Below are 27,410 nucleotides of genomic sequence, written 5' to 3' on the forward strand. Positions count from 1 at the left end.
CGAATCTGCGAGGCGTGGCCGCCCTGTGCGGCCCGGTGGGGAGGAGTGGGGCGGACCGCTACGGCGTACGGGGATCGCGGCCTCTTACACCGCCCTTCCCCCGCAGCGAGCCCCCTCCACAATGTCCAACCCACCCGCGCTCTAGGTCTCGGGGGACGCAGGGCTCACTCCCGCAGGTAGGTAGGTAGAAAGGTGAAGAACAGCCAGGCTCGGACTGGACACCAACGCGGTATGGGTGGACGCGAGACAGATGATGACGACACGCACGAACGACACACAGACACAAACAAGCTCACAAGACACACAGCCAGCTGGCTGCCACACACCCTGAGTTGGCGTACACATAACTCAGGGCCACATTCTTCCTGTCGCCCCCCCCAGCACTCCAAGGTGCCAAGAGAAACAAACAAGGGCACAACAAACTCCCGCGCGACCTCGGACACTACGTAGCTGGGGCAGTCGGGCAGAGCGCGAGAGAGAGCGGCTCTCTTACTTTTCTCTGAAGGGGGCTAGCTTTTACACGCATCCGCTCGAGTCTCGTACTTCGTCGTCACAAATATGTTTACCCCTCGAGCGCCCCGATCGCCTCCGTCACCGCCCCCACGAGCCGCGACGCCTCCCCCTCGCTCCGCGGCCCGTCCCTCCTCCACCTCGCCGCGTCGTGGTGCCTTGCCGCGTTCGCCCAGATGCGCAGCGAGTGCAGCTGGCTCCGCAGCTCGGTCGGCAAGCCGCACTCGCGGTGCCAAAAGTTGATGCGCTCCTCGAAGCCGTCTGGCGCCGCCGCAGAGCGCGAGGCGTACGCAGCGTCGAGGCGCGGCATCAGCGTGTTGAAGGCGAGCAGCATGTTGCCCTGGATGCGCGCCTGTGAGTCGCCGCCCGTGCGCATGCCGCGCACCTGCACCGAGAGCGGCGAAGGCTCGTACCCGGTGGTGCGGGCGGCTGCCGCAGCGGCCTCGTCTCCAGGTGCCGGCGCAGCCTCCTCCACCCCCGCCCCGCCCTGCGCGCCAGGCAGCAGCGCCCGGAGCGTCGTGAGAGCCACGGGCAGCGTGCAGCGGTTGCGCAAGCTGTCGTGACAGAGACTCTTCTGCCCGTCTCCCGCCTTGGCGAGGTCCTTGACAGCGCGCGCCGCCGTCTCAGGCCACCCCGCCGCCGCATCTGCGATCTGGGACGCGTCGATGTTGGTCCAGAGTCCGTCAAACTCGTCCTCGCACCGGTCGGTCAGCTGCACCTCGGACCGGCTGGTGAGGCAGACGAGGAGGGTGATGCCAATGGCGTAGCCGTCCGTCTTGCTCGAGTACTCGCCCCCCTTGGAGATGGAGGGGCAGAGGTAGCCAGTGGACATGTAGAGGGCGTTCGAAGGGCAGCGGACAGACGCGTCCGGACGCTGGTCCTTGGCGAAGCCCGTGTCGGCGAGGACGGCGGTCAGCTTCTCGTCGAGCAAGATGTTGTCCGGCTTGACGTCGCGGTGCACGATGCCCTTTGAGTGGAGGTAGACCAGCGCCTCGGTCGCCTCGCACGCGACACGCACGCGCTGCTGCCACGTCAGCGGCCTCGGCGGCTCTTCCATGCCCAGCCGCCGGAGCTGCGCAGCGCGGTCGGGTTCTGAGATGCGCAGCCGCGCCTCGAGCGAGCCGCCGCGCATCAGCGGCGAGAGGAGGCAGAAGCGTAAGGCCGCTCACGTCGCCTCTCTCGTACGTCGCGTCGACCCGCCCGCCGCTGTCAAGCCACGCCAGCAGCGCCGCCTCCTCGCCTCGCTCAGCCGCTGCCACGACCGCATCGGGGGCTGCCACGACACCGCTCGACGCCCGCTCCGCCGCCGCCGGCGACAGATTACCGGGATGCACCCGCACGCTCTCGCCGCCGCCCTCAAGCGCCACAGCGTACCGCCCGCCCTCGAAGCTCTGCGCCACGCCCCGCTGCCCGTTCAGCTCGGGGCGGGAAGAGAGCCCGCCGAGCACGACTCGCTGTCCGAGCAGCAGCGGCGCGTCCACCGCTGCCGCTGCCGCGCCCGAGGAAGCGCTGCCCGTCCCTGCCCGGCCGTCTGCAGCCGCCGCCGCCTCAGCCAAGACCTTGACGCACTCGACGTGGCCCTTCGCCTTGGCCAGCTGCTGCGCCGTGCTGCCGCGTACATTGCGCGCCGCCATGTCAGCGCCCGCCCGCAGCAAGCGCCGCACGACGGCGGGGTGGTTGAAGAGGGCGGCGTACATCAGCGCGGTGCCGCCGTTGCTGCTCTGCAGGTTGACCTCAGCGACGTGCTGCAGCAGCAAGTCGACCAACCGCTCGTGGCCTCCGAGGGCGGCGATCATCAGCGCAGTCCAGCCCTCGCCATTCTGCAAGTTGATCTCCGCGCCGTGCCGAAACAGCAAGTCGACCACCCGCTCGTGGCCTCTTTCGGCGGCGCACATCAGCGCGGTGTAGCCAGCGCTGTTCAGCAGGTTGACCTCAGCGCCGTGCCGCAGCAGCAGCTCGACCACCCGCTCGCGGCCTTGGCTGGCGGCGAGCATCAGCGCGGTGCTGCCGTCGCTGTTCTGCAGGTTGACCGCTGCGCCGTGCTGCAAAAGCAACTCGACCACCCGCTCGTGGCCGTAGCGGGCGGCACCCATCAGCAGCGTGAGGCCGCTCACCTCGCCTCTCTCGTACGTCGCGTCGGCCCGCCCGCCGCTGTCAAGCCACGCCAGCACCGCCGCCTCCTCGCCTCGCTCAGCCGCTGCCACGACCTTGTCGGAGACTGCCACGACACCGCTCGACGCCCGCCCCGCCGCCACCGCTGGAGATGGCGTCTTCGCGACTCTTGATCCAGCCGAGGAAGCGCCGCCGGAGGAAGCGCCGCCTGCGCCTGCGCCGCCGGCTGCCGCCGCCGTGGGCCGTCCCGCCACCACCTCCTGGACGTGCTTCTTGAAGGCCTCGACGCACTCGGCCTTGCCGTTCTCCTTGGCCATCTGCTGCGCAGTGCTGCCGCGTACATTGCGCGCCGCCATGTCTGCGCCCGCCCGCAGCAAGCGCCGCACGACGGCGTGGTGGCCGAAGAAGGCGGCGGTCATCAGCGCGGTGTAGCCGTAGCTGTCCTGCAAGTTGATATCCGCGCCGTGCCACAGCAGCAGCTCGACCACCCGCTCGTGGCTGTGGTAGGCGGCGCGCATCAGCGCGGACCAGCCGGTGCTGTTCTGCAGGTTGATCTCCGCGCCGTGCCGCAGCAGCAACTCGACCACCCGCTCGCGGCCTGCGCCGGCGGCGCCCATCAGCAGCGTGACGCCGCTCACGCCGTCTTCTTCGTACGTCGCGTCGACCCGCCCGCCGCCCTCAAGCCACGCCAGCACCGCCTCCTCCTCGCCTCGCTCAGCCGCTGCCACGACCGCATCGGGGGCTGCCGCGGCACTGCTCGACGCTCGCCCCGCCGCCGCCGGCGACAGATTACCCGGCCGCACCCGCACGCTCTCGCCGCCGCCCTCGAGCGCCACAGCGTACCGCCCGCCCTCAAAACTCCGCGCCACGCCCCGCTGCCCGTTCAGCTCGGGACGGGAAGAGAGCCCGCCGAGCACAACGCGCTGCCCGAGCAGCGGCGCGTCCACAGCTGCCGCTGCCGCGCCCGAGGAGGCGCCGGCCCCTGCCCGGCCGTCTGCAGCCGCCGCCGCCTCCGACATGACTTTGACGCACTCGGCGTGGCCCTTCGCCTTGGCCAGCTGCAGCGCCGTCGTGCGCGCTCTGTCGGCGCCCGCCCGCACAGTCCGGTGCTGTGCGGGAGGCGGTCGCGGGCACGCTGGGCTCGATCAGCTTTCCCTAGCACGGACAAGCTCGATCAGCATCCTTCACGCCGTCGGCGCTGGCCGCGCTGCTCCGAGAGCATGCGCCGCTGCACGCGGGTGAATCGCACGTCACGGGTCCGAGAAATTCTTTGAGTAGCAACGAGCTCATCCGGTTGGCGGCAGCCGCGGATGAGCGAGGCGACCTCATCTCGGCGGCGGATCTTCACTTGGATTTACTCGAGCTCACCGGCGACAGCGACACGTACACTAAATCAGCCACCGAGCGGTTGCAGAAATTGTATCCAATGGGCGATGCGTCGCGTGTATCGCGCAACCATTCGGACACGTTCCGTACTGCTGTGGAGCAGAGCGTGGCCGCGGGCAAGGCTGAGGTGCTCTCGGCTTCGCCACCCGTGTATCTCCTGCACGACGTGCTGAGTGCGACCGAGGTTGCGGATCTCCGTGGAGTCGTCGCGCGCCGGCGCGACTTGTGGGGCGCATCGCACCCGCTCGTGTGCTTCCAGCACGACGCGTTCACGGGACACCCGGGCCTCACTCACGCTTTCGACTGGATGCGTGGGCGTCCCGGCGCAGGCGGCCGCGGCTGCTTCGCGCAGGCCGCCTCGCGTGCCACCTACGCGCACGTGCCGTGGAGCGAGAGCCTCTTTGTGTACCGCGGGCAGGAGGCCCTCTTTGACGGCATCAGCCGGCGCGTTCAGGAGATGTCCGGCTTGCACGATACACACGCCTACAGCTGGCAGGCCCTGACTTACGAGGCCGGGCGCGACGGCGGTTACGCCGACCACACCGACTGCGAGCACGCGGCCGACTTGCTCGGGCGCGGCGAGCGCATGGCCACGCTGCTCGTGTACCTCACGGACGACTTCGACGGCGGCGAGACGGAGTTCCCCAAGCTGGGTTTGAAGGTCAAGCCGCCCGTGGGCTCGGCCCTGCTCTTTTACAACTTCGGGCCGGGCTGGGGCGGCCGCGCGTGCAGCGCGGAGGCGGCGCACCGCTCGAACCGCGTGACGCGCGGCAGCAAGGTCGTGCTGCAGAGGTGGCACTCGTACCAAGAGCAGCCGTTCCTCGCCGGCCGGCCCATTCTGTCGCAGCGTGGCCGGCGGCCGTTCCAGCCCGTCGTCTCGTGCGATTATGTGAGCGGCGTGCGCACCAACGTCTCGTGCCGGTGGTACAACTCGGACGTGCCGTGGACGACGGCCTAATACTGTTGAAGGATAGTAATAAGGCAGGGTGGTCGGCGAGGGCGCCCGGAGACACGGATGTGTTCATAACCCAAAGCAAGCTTTTACGTATCCACGGCCCCTCAACGCCGACGCGCGACGGAGAGATTGCCCCAAAGTCGCTCGGCCGTCCGCCGGAAAGAATTTTACAACGAAACTCCTTCTCACGACACCGGGTACGGGACTGGCACTGCAAAGGCGACGGCTTAGAAGCCGTCGCCCTCACAGATGATGCCGTCCTCCTAAAAAGAAATCACGCAGCGTGGCTGCAGCCGTCTATCGCCGCCTGCCCCCCCCCCCCCCCACGGCGGCGCGCCAGGCGGCACATTTGTGCGAGTTGGAACGCAACGACGCGCTCGCGCGTGGGCAGCGGTTCGAACATTCGCTTGTCATGGCTGAACAGCTGGCGGCTAACGAAGTGGCCTCGGTCAAAGAGAAGCCTCCTCCGCCGCCGCCGCAGTCCTCCGCCGACGGCGCGACGAGAGCGTTTGGGGCCATGGCGCTCTTTACCGCTGCCAAGGCCGCCTACGACAAGGTTGACCCGCTCGACGCTGCTGCGCGGGAGGCGCTGCACCAGAAGTACGCGGCCAAGGCGGTGACGCTCGCGCGCAAGCAGGGCGGGGTCTACGTCAAGGCAGCGCAGCAGATCGCCTCACTCCAGGGAGGTTCGGGCGGCGGCGGCGTGCCACCCGCCTACACGACCGCTCTCGCAGAGCTGACGGACCGCGCGGCTCCACAAGACCTGCGCCTCTTCGAGGCGATGATTGCGGAGGAGCTGTGCGTGCCCGGCTGGACGGTCGACGCGCCCAGTGGCAGCGGCCTTGCTGCAGTGCGGTGCCCCGCCATCGCCGCCGCGTCGCTCTCTCAAGTCCACCGCGCGAGCGCGGAGGACGGCAGCGAGCTCGCGCTCAAGCTGCAGTTCCCCTGGCTGGCCGAGCAGGTGCCGACCGACTTTGCCGTCTTCAAGATGGTTGCCGGGCAGATGCAGCCGGGCGGGTTCGACGTCTCGTGGCTGGTCGACGACCTGCAGAAGCACGTCCTCTCGGAGCTCGACTTTCTGACGGAGGCGCGGCACGCGGGGGAAGCGGCCGCCGCTCTCGCGCCGCGGGGCGAGTCGGTCCTCGTCCCAGCGGTGCGAATCGCCACCCGCCGGCTGCTCGCGACGGAATGGGTCGAGGGCTTGCTCCGCGTCGACGACGCCGCCGGCCTGGCCGCGGCGGGGATCTGCCGCCGCGCCGCCGGCCGGCTGGTGGCGGACGTGCTGCTGGGAGAGATGCCGCTGCGGCACGGCTTGGTGCACGGCGACCCGCACTCTGGCAACGTCTACCTCCGCCGCCCCGCCGCCGCCTCCGGCATCCCCGAGCAGCTGGTCCTCCTCGACCACGGCCTGTACCACCACCCGCCCGCGCAGCTGCGGCTCGCCGTGTGCAGGCTGGTGCTCGCCTGCGCGCGGCCGTGGGTCTCGAGCGAGCGGGTGCGCGCCTGCGCCGAGCCGCTAGCAAACGAGCTCTGGCCGCTGCTGCCGCTGCTCCTCTCGCCCGCCTTTGCGCTCGGCACCGGCCTATCTCTCTCGGACTTGGGCGAGGCGGCGGTGGGTCGGATCCCGCCGTCGGTCGGGTGAGAGACGCCGAGATGCAGCCGAGATACAGCCGCGACACAGCAGAGGTACAGCTGAGGTGCAGCCGAGGTGCAGCCGAGACACAGCAGAGGTACAGCTGAGGTGCAGCCGAGGTGCAGCCGAGGTGCAGCCGACACGGCCGAGGTGCGGCCGAGGTACAGCCACAACATTGCGCCGCAATACAGCCTAGAAACAGCCGCCCGCCCCCGGTCTTGGTGGCGGCGCCATACTGTGAAAGGGAAGCGCGAGACAAGGAAGCTGCGAGTAGGTACGAGGCGGTGTGGCGCGCGCTCGTCGCGATCCACGACGGCGAGATCTAGCCGAGATCTAGCCGAGATCTAGCCGAGATCTAGCCGAGATCTAGCCGAGATCTAGCCGAGATCTAGCCGAGATCTAGCCGAGATCTAGCCGAGATCTAGCCGAGATCTAGCCGAGATCTAGCCGAGATCTAGCCGAGATCTAGCCGAGATCTAGCCGAGATCTAGCCGAGATCTAGCGAGGGCGACGAGCAGAGCCTTTCTCGGCCTGAGGAAGCAGCAGGATCGACTCATCGGCATCCCGTCCGCTATTAACGACTGCTAGGCGACGGGCAGAGCCTGCTCGGCCTGCTCCACTCTCTGGGGTATGTGCGCGGCCTCCTCAACTCCTTGGGCACGCCCGAGCGCGAGCGCGTGGCCGCCCTCGCCACGCACGCCGCAGCCGCCCTCGCCGAGGCGGGCGAGACGGCGCCCTCCCGCCCCCTCGCCCTTCTTCGCGTGCATGCTCTCTTCTGGGTCCTCGCCGCTGCGCGATTCGCCGCCGCCGCCGCGTCGCTCGCCACCGCCCGCCTCGCCGTCGCGGTCGCCCTCGCCGCCGTCGTCGCCGCCGTCGCGGTCGCCGCCCACGCGTAGCCGCGACGAGCGCGTGTAGGAGGGGGCTTTGCGATGTAGGACTAGAACTAGCGCACACTTGCGGGCCAACTCAGCGCGCAAGATTGGGGTCAGAGGCAGCTCAGGTGTTAGGGCGCAGTAGAGTAGTCATTGCGCTGGCTGGCGAACGCGGTGCCGAGGCAAGTTTCAGGTCTGTGCACCGCAGCAGCTCCAATCAGACACTAAGCTAAGTCAAAAAAACCGAGCCGATCGGAGGGGTCCCGCGTACGAGCGGCCGCACACACTGAGTAGAAGGATCTGACGTTCTGACCTCGGGGGAGATGTGACCAAGCGCTGGTGCAGCTGGTAGCGTGGTTTAATCTCACACCGATGGTCTCACAGTGTGCCGGCAGGGCGGAGCAGACGCGCAGGGCGAGACGAGGGAGGGAGCAGGATGTTGCGGAGATCAGCAGGAGGATGTACGACGAGATTAGGAGCAGCAGGGACCCGAGGACTGGTTGGGTAGTAGTCTAAGTTCTGAGCCTCGAGGCTGAGCGGGTCTAAGTGTGACTAGTCACGCTGGGGTGCTTACGCGGTCTAAGATCAGCGAGAGCCTCTTACATCGGCTAAGTCGGCCGTGGCACAGCCTGGGGCCAAGAGGCTCCCACCGTGATCAACGATACGGCGCTAGCCCCCAAATTTTCTTCGCCTGCGGCGGGCGCCTTCTAATCCGGATCGATCCTTCTCATGCTCAGCAATCGCCGCCTCAGCATCCTCCTCTTCCGATTCTCGTTGCTCTTCTTGAGCGCAATCTTCAAGCCAAACAGTTCTCACAAATAGCCTCAAGCTCAAACAAACGCATGTCAAGGAAGCCTGTGTATGCTGGTCCTCTTTGAACGATCCGCGCGTGAGGTAGATCTAGCATAGGGCCTTGTTGGCAGCAGCCAGCTTGTTGCGCTGCTTCGTTGCGATGAGCTGATTGGGATCGCAGAAGTGCATGCCAAGCACCGCCACGATCTTGAAGCAGAACACATCGCAACCGCATCGTCCGCACTGCCATCGGCATGCCGCGCCCGCCGCTTCGCCGCAGCCGCCTTAAGACACGCATAGCGGCAGCACATGGTACGGTGCGCGTACTTGAGCAGGAGTTGCGCGCCGCAAGTAGCGCACTGGCCCTGGGACAAGGCGATATGGCGTCGTGCGCGGCATACGTTGGTCGGGACGCGTCCAGGTATTTTTCGGGTAAACCTGGACTTTTGCAGGTATACCCGGGTTTTACCCGGATTTGGCCTTGTGCCGTCTAAGTTCATGGCCCCCGACCATACAGCGTCTAAGTCCGAGCCCGGCTCCGTGCGGGGGCTAAGTTGAGCGCTCGCTCGCTGCAGAGGCTAAGTGTAGAGCGACCCTCTAGCCCTACTACCCAACCATTACCCGAGGGACCATGTGGAAGACACGGCTAGTGCTAGTCCCCCATCGGGAGGACGACCCCGGCTAGTCGCCGACCACACCCACAAAGAACCCTGCACAAAGACCGCAGGGCGGGGACCTGTTCCTTTTTACCCATCTCCTAGTAGAGGTGCCCGTTTTATTTATTTATTTATTTAGTGTGCCGGCAGTCGCCGAGCTCAGTGTCGCTCACACAAGCCGCAGCACTCTACACACACACCGTGAGCGTGACGCCTCTTCGAGCCACGGGACGGCCCCGAGCCCTCTACAGCAAGCCAAGGAAAGAATGGAATCGCGCCGTCGCCATCGGAGCCACCTCCTCCCAAGCATTTGTGGCCAGGTCGTACCGCTCTACCGTGTTGCCCTCGTCCGCCTCGTCCGCCTCGTCCGCCTCGTCCGCTTCGTCGCCTCCCACGGCGTACAGCTTGCCGTTGAGCACCGCCATGGCGTGAGCAGCCCGAGCCGTCCCCATCTGCGCCACCTCCTCCCACGCATTTGTCACGGGATCGTACCGCTCCACCGAGCTGAGGCGGCCGCCGTCGCCGTTGTACCCGCCAACAGCGTACAGCTTGCCGTCGAACACCCCCAAGGCGTGTTCCTGCCGCGCCGACGCCATCGGAGCAACCGCCTCCCACACATCCAGCGCCGGGTCGTACCGCTCCACCGAGCTGAGATGGTCGCCGTAGAACCCACCCACAGCATAAAGCTTGCTGTCGAGCACCGCCACGGCGGGAGTAAACCGCGCCGTCGCCATCGGCGCCACCGCCTCCCACGCATTCGTCGCCGCGTCGTACCGCTCCACCGAGCTGAGCGTGTCCAGTCCGGCGTCCAACCCGCCCACCGCATACAGCTTGCCGTCGAGCACCGCCGCGGCGTGAGCCTGCCGCGCCGTCGCCAGCGGCGCCACCGCCTCCCATGCTCTCGCAACCAGGTCGTACCGCTCCGCCAGGTTGGAACGCTCCACCGCCTCATTCCTGCCGCCCACCGCGTAGAGCTTGCCATCCAGCACCGCCATGGCGACATACAGTCGTGACGTCGGCATCGGCGACACGGCCTCCCCCTCCCACTCATTCGTTGATGGGTCGTACCGCTCCAGCGAGTTGAGAAACTCGCCATCGCTGTTGTGGCCACCGATCACGAGCATGCGCGGCCTCTTGCGCTTCTTCAGCGTCTCCTTCCAGCCGCGGCGCCACGCGCGGCACGTCCCCTTGGCGGCGTGCGCTGTGGTCGGCAGCTGGGCGAGGATGTGCGGGGCGAGGTCCGGCGAGAGGAGGACCTCGGAGAGCACCCACTCGGGCTGCTCCACGACCCGTGCGGCGTGCTCCTCCGCCACGCGCAGCGCGGCGGCGCTCCAGAGGGGCGCCTGCTCGTCGATGAAGGCGACGAGCTGCTCTGGCGAGAGGCCACACAGGCGGGCGCCGATGCGGTGGGAGGCCATATGCACACACATATGCAGACTTTCGCGAAAAAGAAACGGCGGGCGTGATTTTTTTCATACTTTTTGATTAGGGAAGCCTGGGGTAAAAATGATAAAAAGAAAAACCTGCCGGAAGAGAGCCTGCCGAAAGTAGGTCTGCAGTGCGATCTCTGGAAGCCGGTGATGCTCATCATCGCGCTGCTGCCACTCGCGCGGTCTATCGCGCTCCCCGCTGCAGTCAGCCGCGCAGTTTGGGCATCGCACCACCTGTTCGAGCGGCCGCTGCAGTCTGCCGTACTCGAGGATCTGGCGAATGTGAAGGTCCCTGCCGAAGAAGACCGCGAGATTCTGGCCTTTGCGGCGCGGCCAAAGGCGCCGCCGGGTGGGGCCCTGCCAGTGCTGCTCGTGCTTCACGAGTTCTGGGGACTCTCCGGCTCGATTGTGGACAAAGCACAGGGTCTCGCTGACGAGCTGGGCTGCCTGTGCATCGCGCCTGACTGCTTTCGCGGCGAGACCACCGACTTCGTACCAAAGGCGATCTGGCTTGCGCTATCCACACCTCAGCAGCGCGTCAACGCAGACTTGGCCGCGGTGCTGCGCTGGGCCGCATCGCAGGACGGTGTAGCGGAAAACTTCCCAGTCGGGGTACTCGGCTTCTGCTTTGGAGGTGGCAAGGCGATTGGCTTTACGACTACAATGCGCCCTGACGCGGCGACCGTCGTGTTTTATGGCGAGCCGGTACTCAAGGTCGAGGCTCTGGCCGCACTGAGCGCTCCCGTGTGCGGCATCTATGGGGCGGAGGATCCGCAGCCAACAACAAACCGAGCGGCAGCGGCGCGCTTCCGGTCGGCGCTGGCAGAGGCTGGGGTCGAGCACGATGTTACTTGCTACGAAGGCGTTGGGCACGCCTTTTGGAAGGACATGGGGCAGATAGAGCGACGAGAGACGCCACAAATCGCGGCGTGGCGGCAGAGCACCACCTTCCTGCGCACCTTCTTCGACGGGTGACCATGAGCATGGTAGGCCGACCGGCTACCGACAGCCGGGGTCTTAGTGCAGCGAGAGCCGGTGCCTCCCCCCAGAACCTTCCGAGATTTAAGTTTATTAAATACACCGCGATACTTCTTTCCTTTTGCACGTGCCATGGGGCGCGCAGGCAGGCAGGGGGGCGGGGGTCAGGGCCAGGGAGCAGGCCAGGGGCCAGGGGCCACAGGGGGCCGCCACCATCTGACTTCTGAGAATTGACAGCTCACCAACGGTTGTGCTGCTCTCCATACTGACGGTTGTACTCCAGTTTGCTGTACCCCTGCGAAGCCCCCTGCGTCCAGCAGTACTCGTTGTGACGATAGCCAGACTGTTTCCCCTCGCTGAATGTGAACCCTGCATCACTGCACTCATGAGGCAAGTAGCCCGCCTGCTTCGCCTCCGCACACGAGTAACCCGCCTGCTTCATCTCCGCCAACGAGTAACCCGCCTGCTTCATCTCCGCCAACGAGTAACCCGCCTGCTTCATCTCCGCCAACGAGTAACCCGCCTGCTTCATCTCCGCCAACGAGTAACCCGCCTGCTTCGCCTCCGCACACGAGTAGCCCGCCTGCTTCGCCTGCACACTCGAGTAGCCCGCCTGCCGGAGCCCCTCGAGGAGCCCTAACGAGCGCGCCTCCGAGCACGCGAATCCGAGAGCCTTGAACGGCTTGGAGGTCTTCGCGCCGCCCGTGATCTTGGCACTCGCCCACCGGGCAGTGTGAAGGCTGCTGTTCGGGAAGGTGCAATCGTGGAGTGCGGCGTGGCTGAGATCGACGTTCGACAGATCGGTGGACGCAAAGTCGCAGCGCTGCACGCGCGCATGACTCATGTCGACTCGTGCCATCTGCGAGCCCGCACAGCGTGGCGTGATCGAATGTGGCGTCCGTCAGGTCGCACCCCGCGAAGGTGCACGCTTTGTCGATGACCATCCGGCTGAAGTCCTCGCCCGAAAAGTCGAGCCCAGAGAAGTTGGTGGTGCCGGCCTGGTAGCGGTCGAAGAACTCGCGCGACGACATGCCCTTCGAGCTTATGTAACCCGCCATCCTCAGCTCGTCCGACGACCACCCGGCGGCCTTGGCCTCGAGCAGCGGGTAACCAGCTTGCCGCGCCTCTGCGCACGAGTAACCAGTCGCTCGGGCTAGCCGGCAATCGATGCCGGCCTGCTTGATCTCACGAAGCGCATCGCGTCGCTCCACAATCTCTGCGAGCGTTGCAGGGCGCGCGCTGCCGCTGCTTCCCGAATGCTTGGGCTGACGTTCGAGCGCATCAAGCCGGGCACGAAGACTCCGATTGTCCGTCCGAAGCTCGTGAACCTGCGTGAGCAGCGCCTGCATCAGCTCTGCCGAGGCGTTCTGCTTCGCATTCACGAGCTCCGCGGTGGCGGCCTGCTTCGCATTCACGAGCTCCGCGGTGGCGGCCTGCTTTGCATCCATGAGCTGCGTCATTGCGTTCTGCTTCGTATCCAACTCGTTCGTCGCCTTCTCCAGTTCGTCCACGCGCGCGAGCGCGTGCCCTACCAGCTGCTCCATTCGCTCCATCACGGGAGGCCGACATCGGTCCCCCGGTCCCCCCGCACTTCGTACACGGGTTAGGCGCGAGACCCGAGACACACGGGTTTTGCCGCTCTCAGTTTGGCAACACGGTAAGACACAGGCGGCGAGGCGTGACCGGCGTGTCATCACAGCAACAGATACGGAAGCCCGGCGGCAGTCATCCATCCAGTTGTTTGCTCGAGCTCACCCACCCCAGTCACCACCAGCCAGGGCTCGTCGATTTGGCGCGAGCCAGCGCTGAAGAGTGTTCTCTCTGTGGTGGGCGATGGACTTGCTTCTCTTTCATTATTGTGGCCCTAGTAGAAATTGCAGACACACGTATGCATAATGCAACAGAATGATGCCTCCGCGGTGCGGCAAACAGACACCGGTGCGGCCTGGCTCATGAGCTGCCAGCTGCGGCCGGGCCGCGCGCACCGCCGCCGCCATGCGACGGCTCACTTGGGCTCGTTGGGCTTGCGCGCGGCGACAGTGGCTGCCGCTGCCGCCCAGGTCAGCCACACGCCAGCGACCATCCCCGTCATCGCGGCAAGGGCCGTGGGGTGGTCGGCGCTCTTGATCAGGGCACCCTGGTTGAACTTGACCTGCCGGGTGCGAGCGAGGGGTGGGGCGCTCAGATGGAGCCGGTGCAGAAGCCGTGACGGGCAGCGCGCCGTGAGGAGCGTCTGCGTCGAGAAGAGGCCCATGAGCGTGACTGGCACCATCGCGTTGGCGGGGCACTCGTAGTAGATAATCTCCCACGCGATGGTGAGAGCCTCGACAAGGTGCGAAGCAACGGCAGTGCAGAGGATCGGCACGTTGGTGTAGAAGAGGGCCGGCGCCGTGCGCAGGATCGCGTACGCCATGTTCTCGGTCATGAAGCGACGGTGGGTGGGTCCGAGGTTTGGCACCCGGGCGAATCCTGCGTAACCACCGAGGGCCCACGGGAACTTCTCCGTCCGCTGGGCGTCGCTGGCGGCCTCGTCGACGAACGGAAGGACGTTGATGATGCCCACGTCAAGTACGAGGCCGTGGAAGGCGAACCTGAAAGCGAGGGCGACGTGAGAAGGAGGTGAGAGGGCGACGTGAGAGATCGACGTGAGAGATAGAGCGTGAGAGCTCGACGTACATGCCACGCATGGCTTTGAAGCTGCCCGGCAGCGCGGCGATCGCTGAGAGGACCATGGTTGCGAGGGTCGCGAGAGGCTTGCGAGAGCTTGCTTGCGAGCGGGGTGCAGGAGCTTTGGATTGTACAAGAGAGCGCCGCGCACGTTTTTATTTTATTTTTGAGCTTAGCCTTCGATGTTATGAAACAACGCAAGGCGGACATGGCATATCGCTCTCGGGCCCACAGACATCCCGCACACTCGCCGCACACCCGCCGCCCCCGCGCGCGCCCCACCCCGGCCGGGAGAGAGGGGAGTGACAGTTTGGGACGGCAACAGAACGAGTATGTTGAGTCCTGGCTCAACAACGCAGAGAGAAATGAAAGCCGTCCGGCTCACAAGTCCGGCTCACGCGCCCCGACTGACCGATCTACCGCACTGATCACTTCCGCCCCCTCGCTCCCAACCCATCCACCTCGCCTCGGGCCGCGCCGCGCGATCTCGGGCGATCTCGCGCCATCTCGGGGCCGCGCCGCGCGATCTCGCACAATCTCGCGCTATCTCGGAGCTCCACGCCACGCCGCCCCCCCCCCCACCCCCCACCCCACCTCACCCACCGCCGCGCCGCGCTATCTCGGGCGATCTCGGAGCGTCGCTCGCGCGGCGTCACACCTGCTCAAAAAAAGGAAGGGCCTGGTTGGAGCCACGGGGCTCACGAGGACGTGTTCGCTCGGTTCTCGCCGCCTCGCCCTGCGCCACTTGGGCCGGTGAGGCGGCGCCCCGCGCGGCGCGTCCCTCGCCCCGTCACGCCGACCCCTGCGCGCACCGCTCATCTTCAGCCCTCTCGGGGTTACTCTTGCGCTCACGCAGGGGAACCCGGCGGTACTCCCTTCCCCCCACCTCCGACGGGTTAGGTCGGTTCTGCGCCCCTTTGGCGCCTGTGCATGTCCCGCGTGCCCGCCCGCCTGCCAGGGCTGATGCCAAGGCCAAATCAACAACATGCCCGGCTGATGCCAGGGCCAAACCCACTGCCCGAGCCTACCTTCGATGACTTTGTATTCGCCACAGAAAGAAAGAAAACAGATAACCCAAGGGAGGGATGGGTATTCGCCACACGCCTCCCGACGGCAAACACCTATTTCTTTTGCAGCGCCCTGAAGCGAGCGAGAGAGAGCCGGGCGCTGACTGGCGCGGCTGCCGCTCCACTCCCATGGCCTCGCTGACGCCGAGCGAGGTCCGCCTTCTTGAGTCTCTCGACGACGCCATCACGGCCGAGCTGGCCGCGTGCGACCCTGCGGGCAGGCTGTGCGGGCCAAAGCGGAGCGCTGTCAAGCTCGAGCTACTGCAGAATTTCTTCGAGACGCTCGCATCAAACAACCGGCTGACGCTGACCGCCGCCGACCGCGGCCGCATCCGCGGCGCCGTGAGCGCGTCGCTGCCGGCCCGCTTTGTCCGGCGCGACCGCGTCGTCTGCAACGTTGGTGGTGCGCGGCCGTGGGAGGCTGGCGTGGTGCACGCTGTCCACGAGCCCGACCCGGACGACGGCTCAGGGCGGCGGAAGTTCGCCTATATCGTGCTGACGGACCCGCCAACGGCTCGGCTCGTGTCGGTGCCGCAGGACAGCAACGACCTGATCCGTGCCGAGGTCTGCTTTGGCCAGCGGGCGGGCGCCCTCTGGTTCACTCTCCTTAGATGCGCAAGACCAAGCGAGCGCTAGGGAACCGATATGCCTTACCACCTAGTTCGTGCAGTACTTGTGTACAATACTCGGGCCCCGCTAGCAAGTCATGCACAGGGAGGGAGGGAGAGCAAACGACTTGGAGCCTCACAGCTGAGCTCACCCAGAGAACTCTGTTCTCACCCAGAACTCCTTCTGATGCCTGAGACTACCCGAGACTACCCGAGAGTACCCGAGATTACCCGAGACTACCCGAGATTACCCGAGATTACCCGAGACTACCCGAGATTACCCGAGATTACCCGAGATTACCCGAGACTGATAAGTAATGCCTCTCTCTCTCTTCGATGCCGGCCCACACATCACGCCCCCGGCTAGAGGTATCCGTGGCGGCGGCCGCGAGACTTGCTCTGCTCCGCCGCCGGCAGCCGTGGAGGGCGTCTGTTCACACCCGCGATGCTGTGAACAGGTTCACGCGCATGAGCCTGCCGCAGGCCGCGAGGCGACGGTGCGACGCAGCCCGCTGCTCAGAGAGCGAGCGCTGCTCAGAGAGCGAGTCGTGCCGGCCGGCGCGGGTGGCGGCGCCGCGGCGGGGTGCGGCGAGAGAGGCCACGTGCGGCGGCGGGCGCCGCTTCGGCGTCGGCGATCGTGTCTCGTGCGCCGTTGAGGACTCGTCTGGTCTGCTGTCTGACTGGGCGGCAGGCGCACGAGATTGCGCCGAGATCGCGCCTGAGATTGTGCCGAGATTGCGCCTGAGATTTCGCCGAGATTGCGTCTAGCCTCCTGTCTGACCGGCTGCAGATGCGGAGATACCGCACGAGATTGCGCCGAGATTGCGTCGAGACTTTGCCGAGACCTCGCCGAGCGGTCGCCACCGTGAACAGCGTGTCTTCACGGCCGCCGGCCGTGAACAGGCACAGTCCGCGCCGTCGACGTCTTTCTGAAGGGGGCTGGCGGCATTGCGGGCGGCGTCGTGGCGTACGACGTTCGGCTGGACGGAGGAGGCGGGGACGGAGGCGAAGGCAGAAGTGGCGATGACGAGTGCAGGCAGTGCAGATGCGGGGACGGCGAGGGAGGTGGGCACGGAAGCGAAGGCGGAGATGGCGGTGGCGAGTGCAAACAGCGCGGCGGCGGCGTGGCGTACGACGTCCTGGACGAAGGTGGAGGCGGAGGCGGCGACTGCAGTGGCGACGGAAAGTGCGAACAGCGCGGCGGCGGCGGTGTGGCGGCGGCTCGCTGCAGCGGCGGCGGGTGCCGAGAGCGGTTGCACCGCGGCGTGCACTGGTTGTGAGCGGCGTCTGTGCACATGGCGGGGTGTGCGTGTAGGCGGCGCGTGCTCGTGCACCGCGACGTGCACTGGCTGGTGCGCGAGATGAGCCGAGATTACCCGAGGTTGGCCGAGATTCGTTGTGTGGCTGGTGCGGGAGATGAGCCGAGATTACCCGAGGTTGGCCGAGATTCGTTGTGTGGCTGGTGCGGGAGATCCGCCGAGATCCGCCGAGCGTAGTTGCGAGCGGTGGCGGGTGCGGGCGATGTTGCGGCCGCCCCCGCGCCCCCGCCCGCCGCGGACGGCGTTTCGCCACCGGAGTGTGCGCTGTCGGGTCGGTGCGGGAGGTGAGGTACGGCCTGATCTGACCTCGCCTTGCCTCAGGTGCGTGAGCTGGCGCTGCAGCCGGCCGGGCCGCGCATGGCAAAGGACGGGTCTCGCCGCGCTGTCGGGGGGTGCGTCCGTGCGCGGGTCCGGTAATCAACTACTCTCGGCTGACGAACCCCAGGTCGCGTGCTGTCTCGCGGATCGCGAAGAGGGCGGCCGCCGGCGGCACTGCCGAGGCAGTCAGTCTCGGCTCACCTCGGCTAGCATGTCGGCTCCTCTCGGCCCTCCCCGGCTAGGCGATCGGCTAGCACATCGACTAGCACATCGACTAGCACATCGGCGACTTTGGACTCTCCTCTTCCCCGCTCTCCTCGGCTCTCCTCGCCCCTCCTCGGCTCAACAATCCTCGGCGATGCGGCATTCTCCTCACCTCGGCCAACCTCGGCCAACCTCGGCTCCCCGGCTGACCTCGGCTGACCTCGGCTGACCTCGGCTGACCTCGGCTGACCTCGGCTCCTGTCGGCTCCCCGCGGTTCCTCTCGGCTCATCTCGGCTCCTCGGCTCATCTCGGCTCACTCCGTGGCTGATCTCGGCCGATCTCGGCTCATCAACCATCGGCCGAGTGTCTCGCCCTTTTCTCTCTCCAGGTCGTCGACCACGCGACGCGCCGCGTGCGCCAGAGGCCGGAGGAGGAGGGGGGGGAGCAGGAGGGGGAGGAGGAGGAAGGGCGGGAGGGGGCGGCTGTCCCAGCCGCGTCGGCGGCGGCTGCAGCTCTGCTCGGAGACAGGTTCAGGTTCGACGGCGCCGGCGCCGGCGCCGGTATTGGGAGAGAAGGAGGGATGCGGGTGTGTGTGCCAGCGAGGCCACACGAGAAAAGATGAGAGGTGTAGCGGCCTCGGCGATAACAAACTTCTTTTCTGCAATTTCCCGACAGAAAAACTCTGGGCCGGCGCGGGGCCCCCCGGAGCGCGGAGGCACCGTGCGCCGCGGCCCGCGCCGCAGTGCGGAAACGGGGCTCCGGCGCTCAGAGTCGCTCAGAGCACCGACTTCCCGAATGGTTACGGTTGGTTAGAGGGCAGATTTGGAGAGATCTCGAGGAGTACATACAGATAGACCCTCCAACCATCAGAAAACTCCGACCTGATCGGTCGTACTGACCGCCGACAGATCACTCCAGACAGCAGACAGGCCGACGTCTGCACGCGGCCGGCCGGGCGAGAGGCTTGACACGATCCGACCCTGCGACCCTGACGCTGCTGCTCTAGCTATCAGCCATGCACTGCTGACTGCTGCCACAATGTGCGACCTGTGCTGGCCCACTTGGCGGCCTTCCCGGTCAGTGGTGAGGCGCAGTTCAGACCCCTCTCCTGGTTGCAGAGGCGGCGGCAGCGAGGCCGAGGGAGGTGGTGGAGAGGGGGGCGAGGGTGATGGTGGAGGTGGCGACAACGGCTGTGGAGAGGGAGGCGGCGGAGGAGGCGGAGGGCTCGGTGTCGGCGGCAACGGAGGAGGTGGCGACGGTAACGGCGAGGAAGGGGGTGGGGGAGGTAACGGCGGCGGGGGGGGGGAGCAAGGAAGGGGATGGCGGAGGAGGCGGAGGCGGGCGAGGAGGCGGTGGGGGTTGGCACGGCGTTCGATCACATCGCTCATCAGATCGTTTGACTAACCAACCTGGCGCGTGTGTTGGGTGTTGCAGCTGGGCCCTGGGGTCACGCGCCAAAGGAGCGGCAAACTTCGAAAACGCAACGCGGATGGGCAATCTGCATCGGCAGGGAATGGCATCTGATTCGATTTTCCTGCTAGCGTTGCGAAAGAATTTTGCAACACAAATGACGTCGCGGGCCACCTCGCCAACGCGTACTGTCTGACGTAGCGGGTTGAGCCACTGACTGCGCGCTGGCGGTGGCGCCATCTATCTCCATCCATCCATGGAGTTTGGAGCTTGATTGACAAAAAAGAATTTAGAATGCAAAAAACTCGCGGCACAAGCACGGGAGTCGGCTGTCGGGGCTGTCGCACTTAAAGTACAGTGGGGTATGTATCCGCTCAGACGATCTGGCGGGCCTGCGTCGCTGACGCTTCCACAAGGTCGTCGCCATTCGACGGCTTCGTCTTTGTCAAGGAGCCGCGGATCGTTAGAGCGAGGGCGGTGACGCGATGCACGCGCGACTGGGCTGTCTGCTTGGTCGCGCCGAGCGCCTTTGCGAGCAGGGCGAGCGACACCTGTCGGTGCGGGTCCGCGTGGCAGCCGATGGCGAGGTCGTGGTACAGCCCATCGGCAATAAGGTCGCGCGGCGTTACCTCGAAAAAATGCCCAAAGATGCAGCCGTTGCGGACGGCGTCATTCTCGTGCGCCATTACGATCGGCAGCTTGGCGCGGCGCGCGGCGCGCACCTGCTCTGCGAGCGCCTCGGCGCCATCGCCGGCCCACGTCAACCTGTTCAGGTAGAGCAGCATGTGCGTCGCCTCGCCGCCGCCTTCTCTTCTCGCGCGTCGAGATAGCGAAGGGAGGAGCGAGGAGAGGCGCGAGGAGCGCGAGGAGCGAGGCAGCGCGGATAGGCGCGAGGGCGCTGCGTCGGGGATCGAGATGCCGCCAGCCACGGCCGCCGCGACCGAATTGGCGAGCTCTCGCGCCCCGGCGTTCAACGTCGAGGCCCAGAGAATCACCGGCTTGGGGAAGGCGAGGCCGTCGGCTCGGATCTCGCCCGGGATGCACAGGGGCAGCTCGTCCTCGCCCGCGTACTTTGGCGTCTTCAGCAGTAGCGCCTCGGCGATGACCTTGAGCGAGACGTGCTGGAAGGCCGCGATCCGATGCCACACCGCCATCGGCCAGCCGGCCTCAAAGATGGCGGCCTGCAGCTCCTCGGGGCACTCGGACCGCAGCTCGGCGAGTGTGCCCCCGCCCTTGTCCGGGTCTGCCTCGTGGACGAGCACGAGCGGCTTGCCCATCTCCAGCGCGGCGCGGACCTCTCGCAGGCAGTTCGTCGAGCGCAGGTAGCCCCGCGACAGGAAGCAGAGCACCACCTGCGAGCGACGAATGTACGCCTCCAGCTCTCCGATGTTTTTGAGGTCGTCGATGTCGAGGAAGATCTCGCAGCCGGGCAGGAACTGCTGCAGCTCGTTCTTGATGACGGCGACGGCGTCCTACACGCAAGGAAAGGCAGGTGAGGTGCCTTCACCACACACGCAAAGCGGTGGGGCAAGGAAGTGACAAACCTGGCCCGTGCTCCAGACGTGGCTGAGGAAGAGGTGCCACTCCTGGCCGTCGGCGAGGGTGATGCCGTCGCGCATCGGCTCGCGCTTCGACGAGACGAGCCGCATGGTCTTCACCCTCGAGGCGCTGACCGCCGATATGAGGATGACGGCTAGCGAGACGGCGAGCATGACTGCGGTGAGGGCGACGGCAAAGGTGGTGGCGCCGCGCGAGGTCTTGTAGCCAACGAGTTCGTAGCACATGTCTTCGTGCACGGTGCTGTCGCAGAGCTGCGGTGGCGGGGGGCGGGTGGTGTGAGGTTGCGGAAGTCAAGAGGGAGCGTGGGGGAGCGCGAGGGAGCGCGAGGAATTGCCATCGCGGACCTGGATGACCACTCCCGACACGAAGCAGCAGGTGAGGAGCAAGTTGGCGATGCACGCGAGGCAGAGGTCGTCGAAGCGCCGGTAGGGGCGGGCGAGCGCGAGAATGGTGAGAAACATGGCCGAGACGATGGCGGCGACCACGGTGCGCAGCAACTTCCTCGCGCCGTACTCGTGGTCGATGAAGAGCACCATCGAGGTGAGGAAGATCTTGCGGAACAGGTCGAACACCTCCCAGAAGAGGAAGCGGGCAGAGTAGTCCCGCCAGAGGAAGCTCGTCGCACGAGAGAGCGGCGTTGCGCGCTGCGCAGCCACGGGCTTGCGGACGCGGAGCAGCAGCGCCAGGAAGCCGAGCGGCACGAGGACGGGCCAGAGAGCGAAGTAGGCCCAAAAGTACGGCGCGAGTCCCCTCACAGTCTCGTCTTCCCACGTCGGGCCGGCATCGCACGTGAGCGCCAGGTCGGCAAGCAGGTAGCTGATGCGCTGGCCTGTCGCGTCGTCGTAGCGAAAGGACTCGCACAGCCTCGCACTGAAGATGGAGCGCGAGACGGAGGGAAGCACGAGGTAGAAGATGAAGATCGCCCAGTAAAGGAGGCGGCCGAGCAGCTGGCGGTCGAAAGCCTGCTTCTGCTTGACATTGAGGACCGCCGCCACCGCCACAATGGCGAGCGACACGAAGGCGACGGCGAGGTACGGCCAGGTGCCCGCGACGAGCAGCCGCGTGCTCATGGCTCCGATGCAGGGGCCGGGGATGGCAACGTCAAACAGGTCCAGGCTGAACAGCTTGAGCACGTCGAGCCAGCGCGTAAAGCGCCCGTGGAGGCGGACGCCGTAGACGAGGCCGAGGGCGCTGCTCACCTGGTAGAAGCTGACGAAGACCTTGAACTTGGGCTGCAGGCCGACCGCGGACTCGATGCGGGTGGCCCGCCTCCGGAGGCGGCGGGAGAAGGGGAGGTGGTGGAGCCGAGCGTAGCTGGCAGCGAGCGCTGCGATGACGATGGCAAAGATGGCAAGAACGCCGGCGGAGCGAGCCGTCGAGGGGCAGGCGACGCAGTGCCCCTCGGCTGAGCTGAAGTAGTCCGAGTCCGCGACGCAGACCTCGCAGAGCGGGCCGGTGTGGCCGGCGGTGCAGTAGGGGTCGTCATCTCCGTCGGTGAGGCGGCGGCCGTGGGAGGGCTGGCCGGAGCCACCAGCACATGTCTCTGAGTCACAGCGGTGGAGCTCCGAGGTGGCGTTGGAGGCGCGCCAGTAGCCGGCGCCCACGCCGAGGGACGCGAGAGCGGTGCCGGCGCTGCAGTTGGCGTTGGGCGGGCACGGCCTGCAGTGCTCGGTCGGGTTCTCAAAGATGTCGTCTGGATCGGCGCTCGAGTCCTTCAAGTAGAAGCCCTCCTTGCAGATGGAGCAGGTGACGTCGCCGCTCTTGGAGCTGAGGGGGTGGGGGCAGAGAGTGCACTGCGAGAGGCCCCCGCTCGCCGCGTAGCTGCCCGCCTCGCACTCCTCACACGCGGTGGTGGAGGCTGCGTAATTGCCTTTGGGGCACGGCTTGCACGCGGACATGTTGGCCGAGGGGGCGATGCTACCCGGAGCGCACGGCGCGCACGTGTCGCTGCTTTCCGCACCCTGTGTTGCGCTCGCGGTGCCGGCGGGACAGAGCTCGCACGCGGCGCTCGAGCTGGAGCCGTTGGCCGGGTTGAAGCTGCCCGCGGGACAGGGCTCCCAGACCATGCGTGTGGCGGCGCCCGCCTCCTCGCAGTAGCCTCCGCGCGGGCAAGGGTCGCAGGCGGAGAGGCCGACGTCGGGAGAGAAGGAGCCGGCGGGGCAGATGAGGCATTGCGCTTGGGCTGAGAGGGGCTGGTGCTGGCCGGGGGCGCAACGGAGGCAAAATTCCTGGCTGGGCGCCCCGATGACTGGTGAGTGTCGACCGGGAGGGCAGGGCTGAGGGTCGGCGGTACCCTTTTCGCAATAGTGGCCCCTGGTGCACTGGCCGCTGCAAGAGGAAGTGGTGAGGCCGCTCGTGTTCCCAAAGTAGCCAGCGGGGCAAAGGTAGCACTCGGGAGCGTTGACGTCGCCCTTCAAGGCGCCCTCGGTCGGCATCCAGCTGCCCAAGCGGCAGTCCCAGTCTATCGGCGAGTCGGTCTGGATCGTGACACCGTCGTTGCCGGTGAAGGAGGCGTCGCTTATGGAAGAGCGTTGAGTGAGGACTGACAGGTACAGCACCGAGCCTGACCTAGCCGCTCCGTTGTTGATGAAGTCGACACCCGCGATGGAGAGGGACTCGCTCTTATCCGCGTAGACGACGCCGCCCCACTGCGGGTGCGAGGAGAGCGGGGTGGCAGCCGCTCTCTCCATCTCTCGCCCCGCTGCCGTGCTGTGCTGCAGGGCGGCCACTGGCTCTATGCGGCGCACCTGGCCAGCCGAGCAGCCGCTCACGGTGGAGTCCAGTATCGAGACCGCCCCGCTGCCATGCGCCCAGACGACGCCGCCGTTCTGCGGTTGCGAGGAGAGAGCGGGGTGAGGCAGCCGCTCTCTCCATCTCTCGCCCCGCTGCTGTGTGGCGCTGCAGGAAAGTGCGGCTAGCTCTAAGCGGCGCACCCCTTCCTGGCTTAGGCCAGTAGCCGAGCAGCCCGACATGTTCGAGCTGCTTATCGAGACCGCACCGCTGTTCCACGCGTAGACGACGCCGCCGTACTGCGGTTGCGAGGAGAGAGCGCGGTGAGGCAGCCGTCGCTCTGTCCATCTCTCGCCCCGCTGTCGTGCGGCGCTGCAGGCTGCTAGCTCTACGCGGCGCACATTGCCAGCAGAGCAGCCCGACACGTTCGAGCTGGTTATCGAGACCGCACCGCTGTTCCGATACGCGTAGACGACGACGCCGTTCTGCGGTTGCGAGGAGAGAGCGGGGTGAGGCAGCCGTGGCCCTCTCTACTTCTCACCCCGCTGCCGTGCGGCGCTGCAGGGAGGGCGGCTAGCTCTACGCGGCGCACATTGCCAGCAGAGCAGCCCGACACGTTCGAGCTGGTTATCGAGACCGCACCGCTGTTCCGATACGCGTAGACGACGACGCCGTTCTGCGGTTGCGAGGAGAGAGCGGGGTGAGGCAGCCGTGGCCCTCTCTACTTCTCACCCCGCTGCCGTGCGGCGCTGCAGGGGTGCGGCTAGCTCTACGCGGCGCACGAAGTAAGCATAGCAGCCAGTCACGGTGGAGCCACTTATCGAGACCGCACCGCTGTTCCTCGCGAAGACGACGCCGCCGTGCTGCGGTTGCGAGGAGAGAGCGCGGTGAGGCAGCCGTCGCTCTGTCCATCTCTCGCCACGCTGTCGTGCGGCGCTGCAGGGGTGCGGCTAGCTCTACGCGGCGCACAAAAGCAGAGCAGCCTCTGACCGTCGAGCCGATTATCGAGACCGCACCGCTGTTATACGCGTAGACGACGCCGCCCCCGGCCTGCGGTTGCGAGGAGAGAAGCAGGGTGAGGCAGCCGTGGCCCGCTCTCGCCGGCCCCGCTTTGTGCGGCGCTGCAGGGGGGTGCGGCTAGCTCTACGCGGCGCACCTCGTCAGCCGAGCAGTCCCGCACGGTCGACTCGATGATCTCGACGTCGCCTGCGCCCCACGCGTACACAACGCTGCCGAACTCCGCCGTCCTCCCGTTGACGAGGGTCAGCCCCCGCAGGGTGAGGCTGCAGCGGCCCCTGAGGGAAAAGAGCCCGGTCTCTCCCTGGCCGTCGAGCGTCGCGCCCTCGCCGCTGCTCGCGACCGTCACCTTGATGTTGGATTCGCAGCTGATCTGGCTGCCCAGCTCGAAGTGCGCACTGGGCGGCAGGAAAATTGAGATGTTGGAAACAGCCCCCTCGATCAGGGAGCGGAGATCGTTCTCGGTTTCCGCGGCGACATAGCCGGGGGAGAGCGGCGGCAGCGGCGGCGGCGGCGGCGGTGATGGCGGTGTTGGCGGTGGAGGCGGTGAAGGCGGTAGAGGCAGAGCAGGCGGTGACAGCGGCGGCAGCGGTGACAGCGGCGGAGCGAGAGGCGGTGATGGCGGTGATGGCGGTGATGACGGTGGTGGCGGTGGCGGCGGTGAAGGCGGCCGGGTCGCCCAGCAGATCTGACGGCAGAGGGAGGCGGGCATCAGAGAGGAGATCAGAAAATGGGGGGAGCGAGAGGGACCAGGGGCGCGCCTTCCAGCCCGACCGGACGTTGATGCCATCCGATCGCCACTTAATGACGCCGTCTTTCGCCACCGCGCCCTCCGGCCCCGAAGTGCCGCAGTACTTTGCGCCGTTGACGGTGAGGTAGTCGCATCTGCAGCCGAATGCGCATCGCTCCACATGAAAGCCGACAGTCTCCAGCTCGACCGGCGGCACGCCGCTGATGGTGCACTCCTCGTTGTCGCCGTAGCCGTTCGGGTAGTTTGGCGACGTGGCGCACGAGCCGCCGTCGGTGAGCGAGCACGGGCCGGTGATGAAGTAGCCGCCAGGAAAACCCGGTGAAGGCGGCGGTGGAGGCACCAGCGGCGGTGAAGGCGGCGGGGACGGCGGTGAAGGCGGCCGGGTCGCCCAGCAGATCTGACGGCAGAGGGAGGATAGGCATCAGAGAGGAGAAAGAAGGGGAGCGAGAGGGACCAGGGGCGCGCCTTCCAGCCCGAACGGACGTCGATGCCATCCGATTCCCACTCGATGACGCCGCCCTCCGCCACCGCGCCATCCGGCCCCGACTTGCCGCAGTACTTTACGCCGTTGACGGTAAGATAGTCGTAGCGGCAATTGTTGCCCTCCACATCAAAGGCGACCATCTCCAGCTCGACCGGCGGCACGCCGCTAATGGTGCACTTCTCGTTGCTGCCGTAGCTGTTCGGGTAGTTTGGCGAAGCGGCGCACGAGCCGCCGTCGGTGAGCGAGCACGGGCTGCTGACGTTGACGGTCTGGAGCGGTGCCGCTGGTGTGCCGCATACGTCCTGCAGGAAGATGAGCACAATGCCAACTCGGAGAGCACGCGCGCTGGAGAGCAAGGGTACGGAGATCGCTGCGTGGCTGCATCCATCCACCCTCTTCTTCCTCACCTGCTGCCCACGCAGCAGCAGCCCACTGCACGCCGCGATGAGCAGCGCCAGTACGGCCGCACAAGGGTGAAGAACGAGCAGCTCCTCGATCTCTGAATGGGCCGCGATTGTGAAGCTCTCCTCGGGTGAAGGGTCGCTGATCTTGGTTGCGCGGGAAGGCTCGTCAAAGGAGGTGAACTCGGCGTCGGCCGCGGCGCCGATGTGCTTGAGGGTCGTCGGGCCGGCGGTGCATGAGGCGGCGCCGGTGGGCTTGGAGAACTTGGTGGGAAAGGAGAAGTTTTGATGGAAGGTGGCGTCCGGCCAGGCACCGAACAGCGCCGCGCCCTCCCAGGTGAGGTCGTCCTCGCGGAGCAGGAGCTCCGCGGCCTTGTTGGGTTCGCACGAGGCGGACGCCGCGAGGGCGAGCGCCGGCGCGTCGGTCGGGCGCTTGACGCAGAAGTCGGTGCGGTTGTGCGTGACGATGAGTGCCTCCCCGTCCCACGTAGGCGGGCGAGTGGCGGCTGAGGGCGTCGCGAGAAAAGCGAGGACGAGCATATGCCGGCGATCAGCAATGCCGGCGATCAGCAATGCCGGCGGAGAGAACAAAAAAATCGGAAATTTTTCGGTGCTGGTAGCCTCCCCAAAACAGGCGCGCGCAGCGCGCCCAGGGGCGCCGCAGGCGCCCCAAGCGGCGCGGTAGGCGGCGGACAGCAGGTGCGCGAAATTAAACGCCATTTTTGGTTCCGCGGTTTTGCCACTAACATTGAAATCCGGTACAAAACGACTTAGCCGAAACAGCTGACAGACAGACAGAGAGCACACACGTTCGAGACGGGGGTGCGCCGACCGCCGTCGCGGACCCAGTAGAGCTAGATGGTCCCACATGATGCGCCCTTAGCCTCTGAGCTCGTCCTAGACATTTTAGGGAAGCGTGGGCAGACCAGAACGCGGCCACGGCGACGCTCCGAGGCTGTCAGCAGCGCTGGCGGCGATCGTGGCGACGGCGCCTCGCCGCTGCAGCGGCACAGAATCGAGGAAGTGGCGTTGGTGGCAGCATCAATGAGATATGAAGGCGGCCGTAATGCTGGTGGCGCCTTCGAGAGAGATTTTTAGCAAAATATTTGTTTTTGTCGCCTTCGAGGGCGGCGGAGAGGGCGGTAGCAGCGACGGCGATCGAGTCATGTGGCAGGGGTGCGAAGTGCACATTGGGCTTTTTGGCCAAAATCGACCAATGAAAATCCGTAGGGTCGCTTAACGGCACCCCCGCGCGGTGCCGAGCGGCCCAGGGCCGGCCAAGGGACTAAACTGGACGGGACCGTGACCGGTTTGTAGTAGTCTACCCCTCAAAACGATTTCTGACCTCTCCCGTGGCCCCGGCGGGCCCCGGCGGAGGTCCGGCGCGGCGCTCCAAATCCGCACTTCGCGAGCTTCTACGGGAGTTCACGCGGCCTCTCCGCCTCGTGAGGCACACCCCACACTCACCACGAGCCCTGGGACTGTGCGCGGATCTTTGGCCGCGGCGTCCGGAGCTTTGGTTGTCGAATATCGGCCGCCAGCTAGGCCA

At 66.5% G+C, this 27,410-nt stretch overlaps 8 protein-coding genes across 8 annotated transcripts; 4 read left to right on the top strand and 4 right to left on the bottom strand.

The window, feature by feature from the left end:
• Window positions 1–1,143: 1,143 nt before the first annotated feature.
• Window positions 1,144–1,642, bottom strand: EMIHUDRAFT_365684 (hypothetical protein; the record flags this gene model as incomplete). The annotated part of the gene is made up of 1 exon (XM_005782136.1): window positions 1,144–1,642. A coding segment is annotated over one exon (499 nt), but the record flags the coding sequence as incomplete, so codon positions are not given.
• Window positions 1,643–3,797: 2,155 nt separating this feature from the next.
• EMIHUDRAFT_442666 (hypothetical protein) lies at window positions 3,798–4,986 on the top strand. The gene has a single exon (XM_005782137.1). The coding sequence runs from the start codon at window positions 4,049–4,051 to the stop codon at window positions 4,964–4,966; it is 918 nt and encodes a 305-aa protein (XP_005782194.1). The 5' UTR covers window positions 3,798–4,048; the 3' UTR covers window positions 4,967–4,986.
• A 389-nt stretch (window positions 4,987–5,375) lies between these two features.
• EMIHUDRAFT_233480 (Aarf domain-containing protein) lies at window positions 5,376–7,184 on the top strand (the record flags this gene model as incomplete). The annotated part of the gene is made up of 3 exons (XM_005782138.1): window positions 5,376–6,173; window positions 6,258–6,458; window positions 7,143–7,184. 3 exons carry the CDS (start codon window positions 5,376–5,378, stop codon window positions 7,182–7,184), a joined length of 1,041 nt encoding a protein of 346 aa, XP_005782195.1.
• A 3,312-nt stretch (window positions 7,185–10,496) lies between these two features.
• Window positions 10,497–11,321, top strand: EMIHUDRAFT_113556 (hypothetical protein; the record flags this gene model as incomplete). Its single annotated transcript, XM_005782139.1, has 1 exon — window positions 10,497–11,321. The coding sequence occupies one exon, from the start codon at window positions 10,497–10,499 to the stop codon at window positions 11,319–11,321; it is 825 nt and encodes a 274-aa protein (XP_005782196.1).
• A 241-nt stretch (window positions 11,322–11,562) lies between these two features.
• EMIHUDRAFT_113557 (hypothetical protein) lies at window positions 11,563–12,868 on the bottom strand (the record flags this gene model as incomplete). Its single annotated transcript, XM_005782140.1, has 2 exons — window positions 11,563–12,067; window positions 12,237–12,868. 2 exons carry the CDS (start codon window positions 12,866–12,868, stop codon window positions 11,563–11,565), a joined length of 1,137 nt encoding a protein of 378 aa, XP_005782197.1.
• A 461-nt stretch (window positions 12,869–13,329) lies between these two features.
• Window positions 13,330–14,056, bottom strand: EMIHUDRAFT_233484 (hypothetical protein; the record flags this gene model as incomplete). Its single annotated transcript, XM_005782141.1, has 2 exons — window positions 13,330–13,915; window positions 14,001–14,056. 2 exons carry the CDS (start codon window positions 14,054–14,056, stop codon window positions 13,330–13,332), a joined length of 642 nt encoding a protein of 213 aa, XP_005782198.1.
• A 1,113-nt stretch (window positions 14,057–15,169) lies between these two features.
• On the top strand, window positions 15,170–16,946 carry EMIHUDRAFT_468490 (hypothetical protein; the record flags this gene model as incomplete). Its single annotated transcript, XM_005782142.1, has 3 exons — window positions 15,170–15,654; window positions 16,125–16,357; window positions 16,570–16,946. Exons 1-3 carry the CDS (start codon window positions 15,188–15,190, stop codon window positions 16,944–16,946), a joined length of 1,077 nt encoding a protein of 358 aa, XP_005782199.1. The 5' UTR covers window positions 15,170–15,187.
• A 2,244-nt stretch (window positions 16,947–19,190) lies between these two features.
• On the bottom strand, window positions 19,191–26,417 carry EMIHUDRAFT_468491 (hypothetical protein). Its single transcript, XM_005782143.1, has 12 exons — window positions 25,868–26,417; window positions 25,460–25,762; window positions 25,050–25,373; window positions 24,199–24,258; window positions 23,801–23,884; window positions 23,610–23,693; window positions 23,412–23,507; window positions 23,226–23,306; window positions 22,801–23,126; window positions 20,823–21,747; window positions 20,463–20,729; window positions 19,191–20,390 (listed from the first exon to the last, which is right to left on the bottom strand). Exons 1-12 carry the CDS (start codon window positions 26,399–26,401, stop codon window positions 19,293–19,295), a joined length of 4,182 nt encoding a protein of 1,393 aa, XP_005782200.1. The 5' UTR covers window positions 26,402–26,417; the 3' UTR covers window positions 19,191–19,292.
• Window positions 26,418–27,410: the final 993 nt, after the last annotated feature.

Source organism: Emiliania huxleyi (assembly GCF_000372725.1).
Source record: "Emiliania huxleyi CCMP1516 chromosome Unknown EMIHUscaffold_192, whole genome shotgun sequence".
In the NCBI taxonomy this organism is placed as follows: domain Eukaryota; phylum Haptophyta; order Isochrysidales; family Noelaerhabdaceae; genus Emiliania; species Emiliania huxleyi.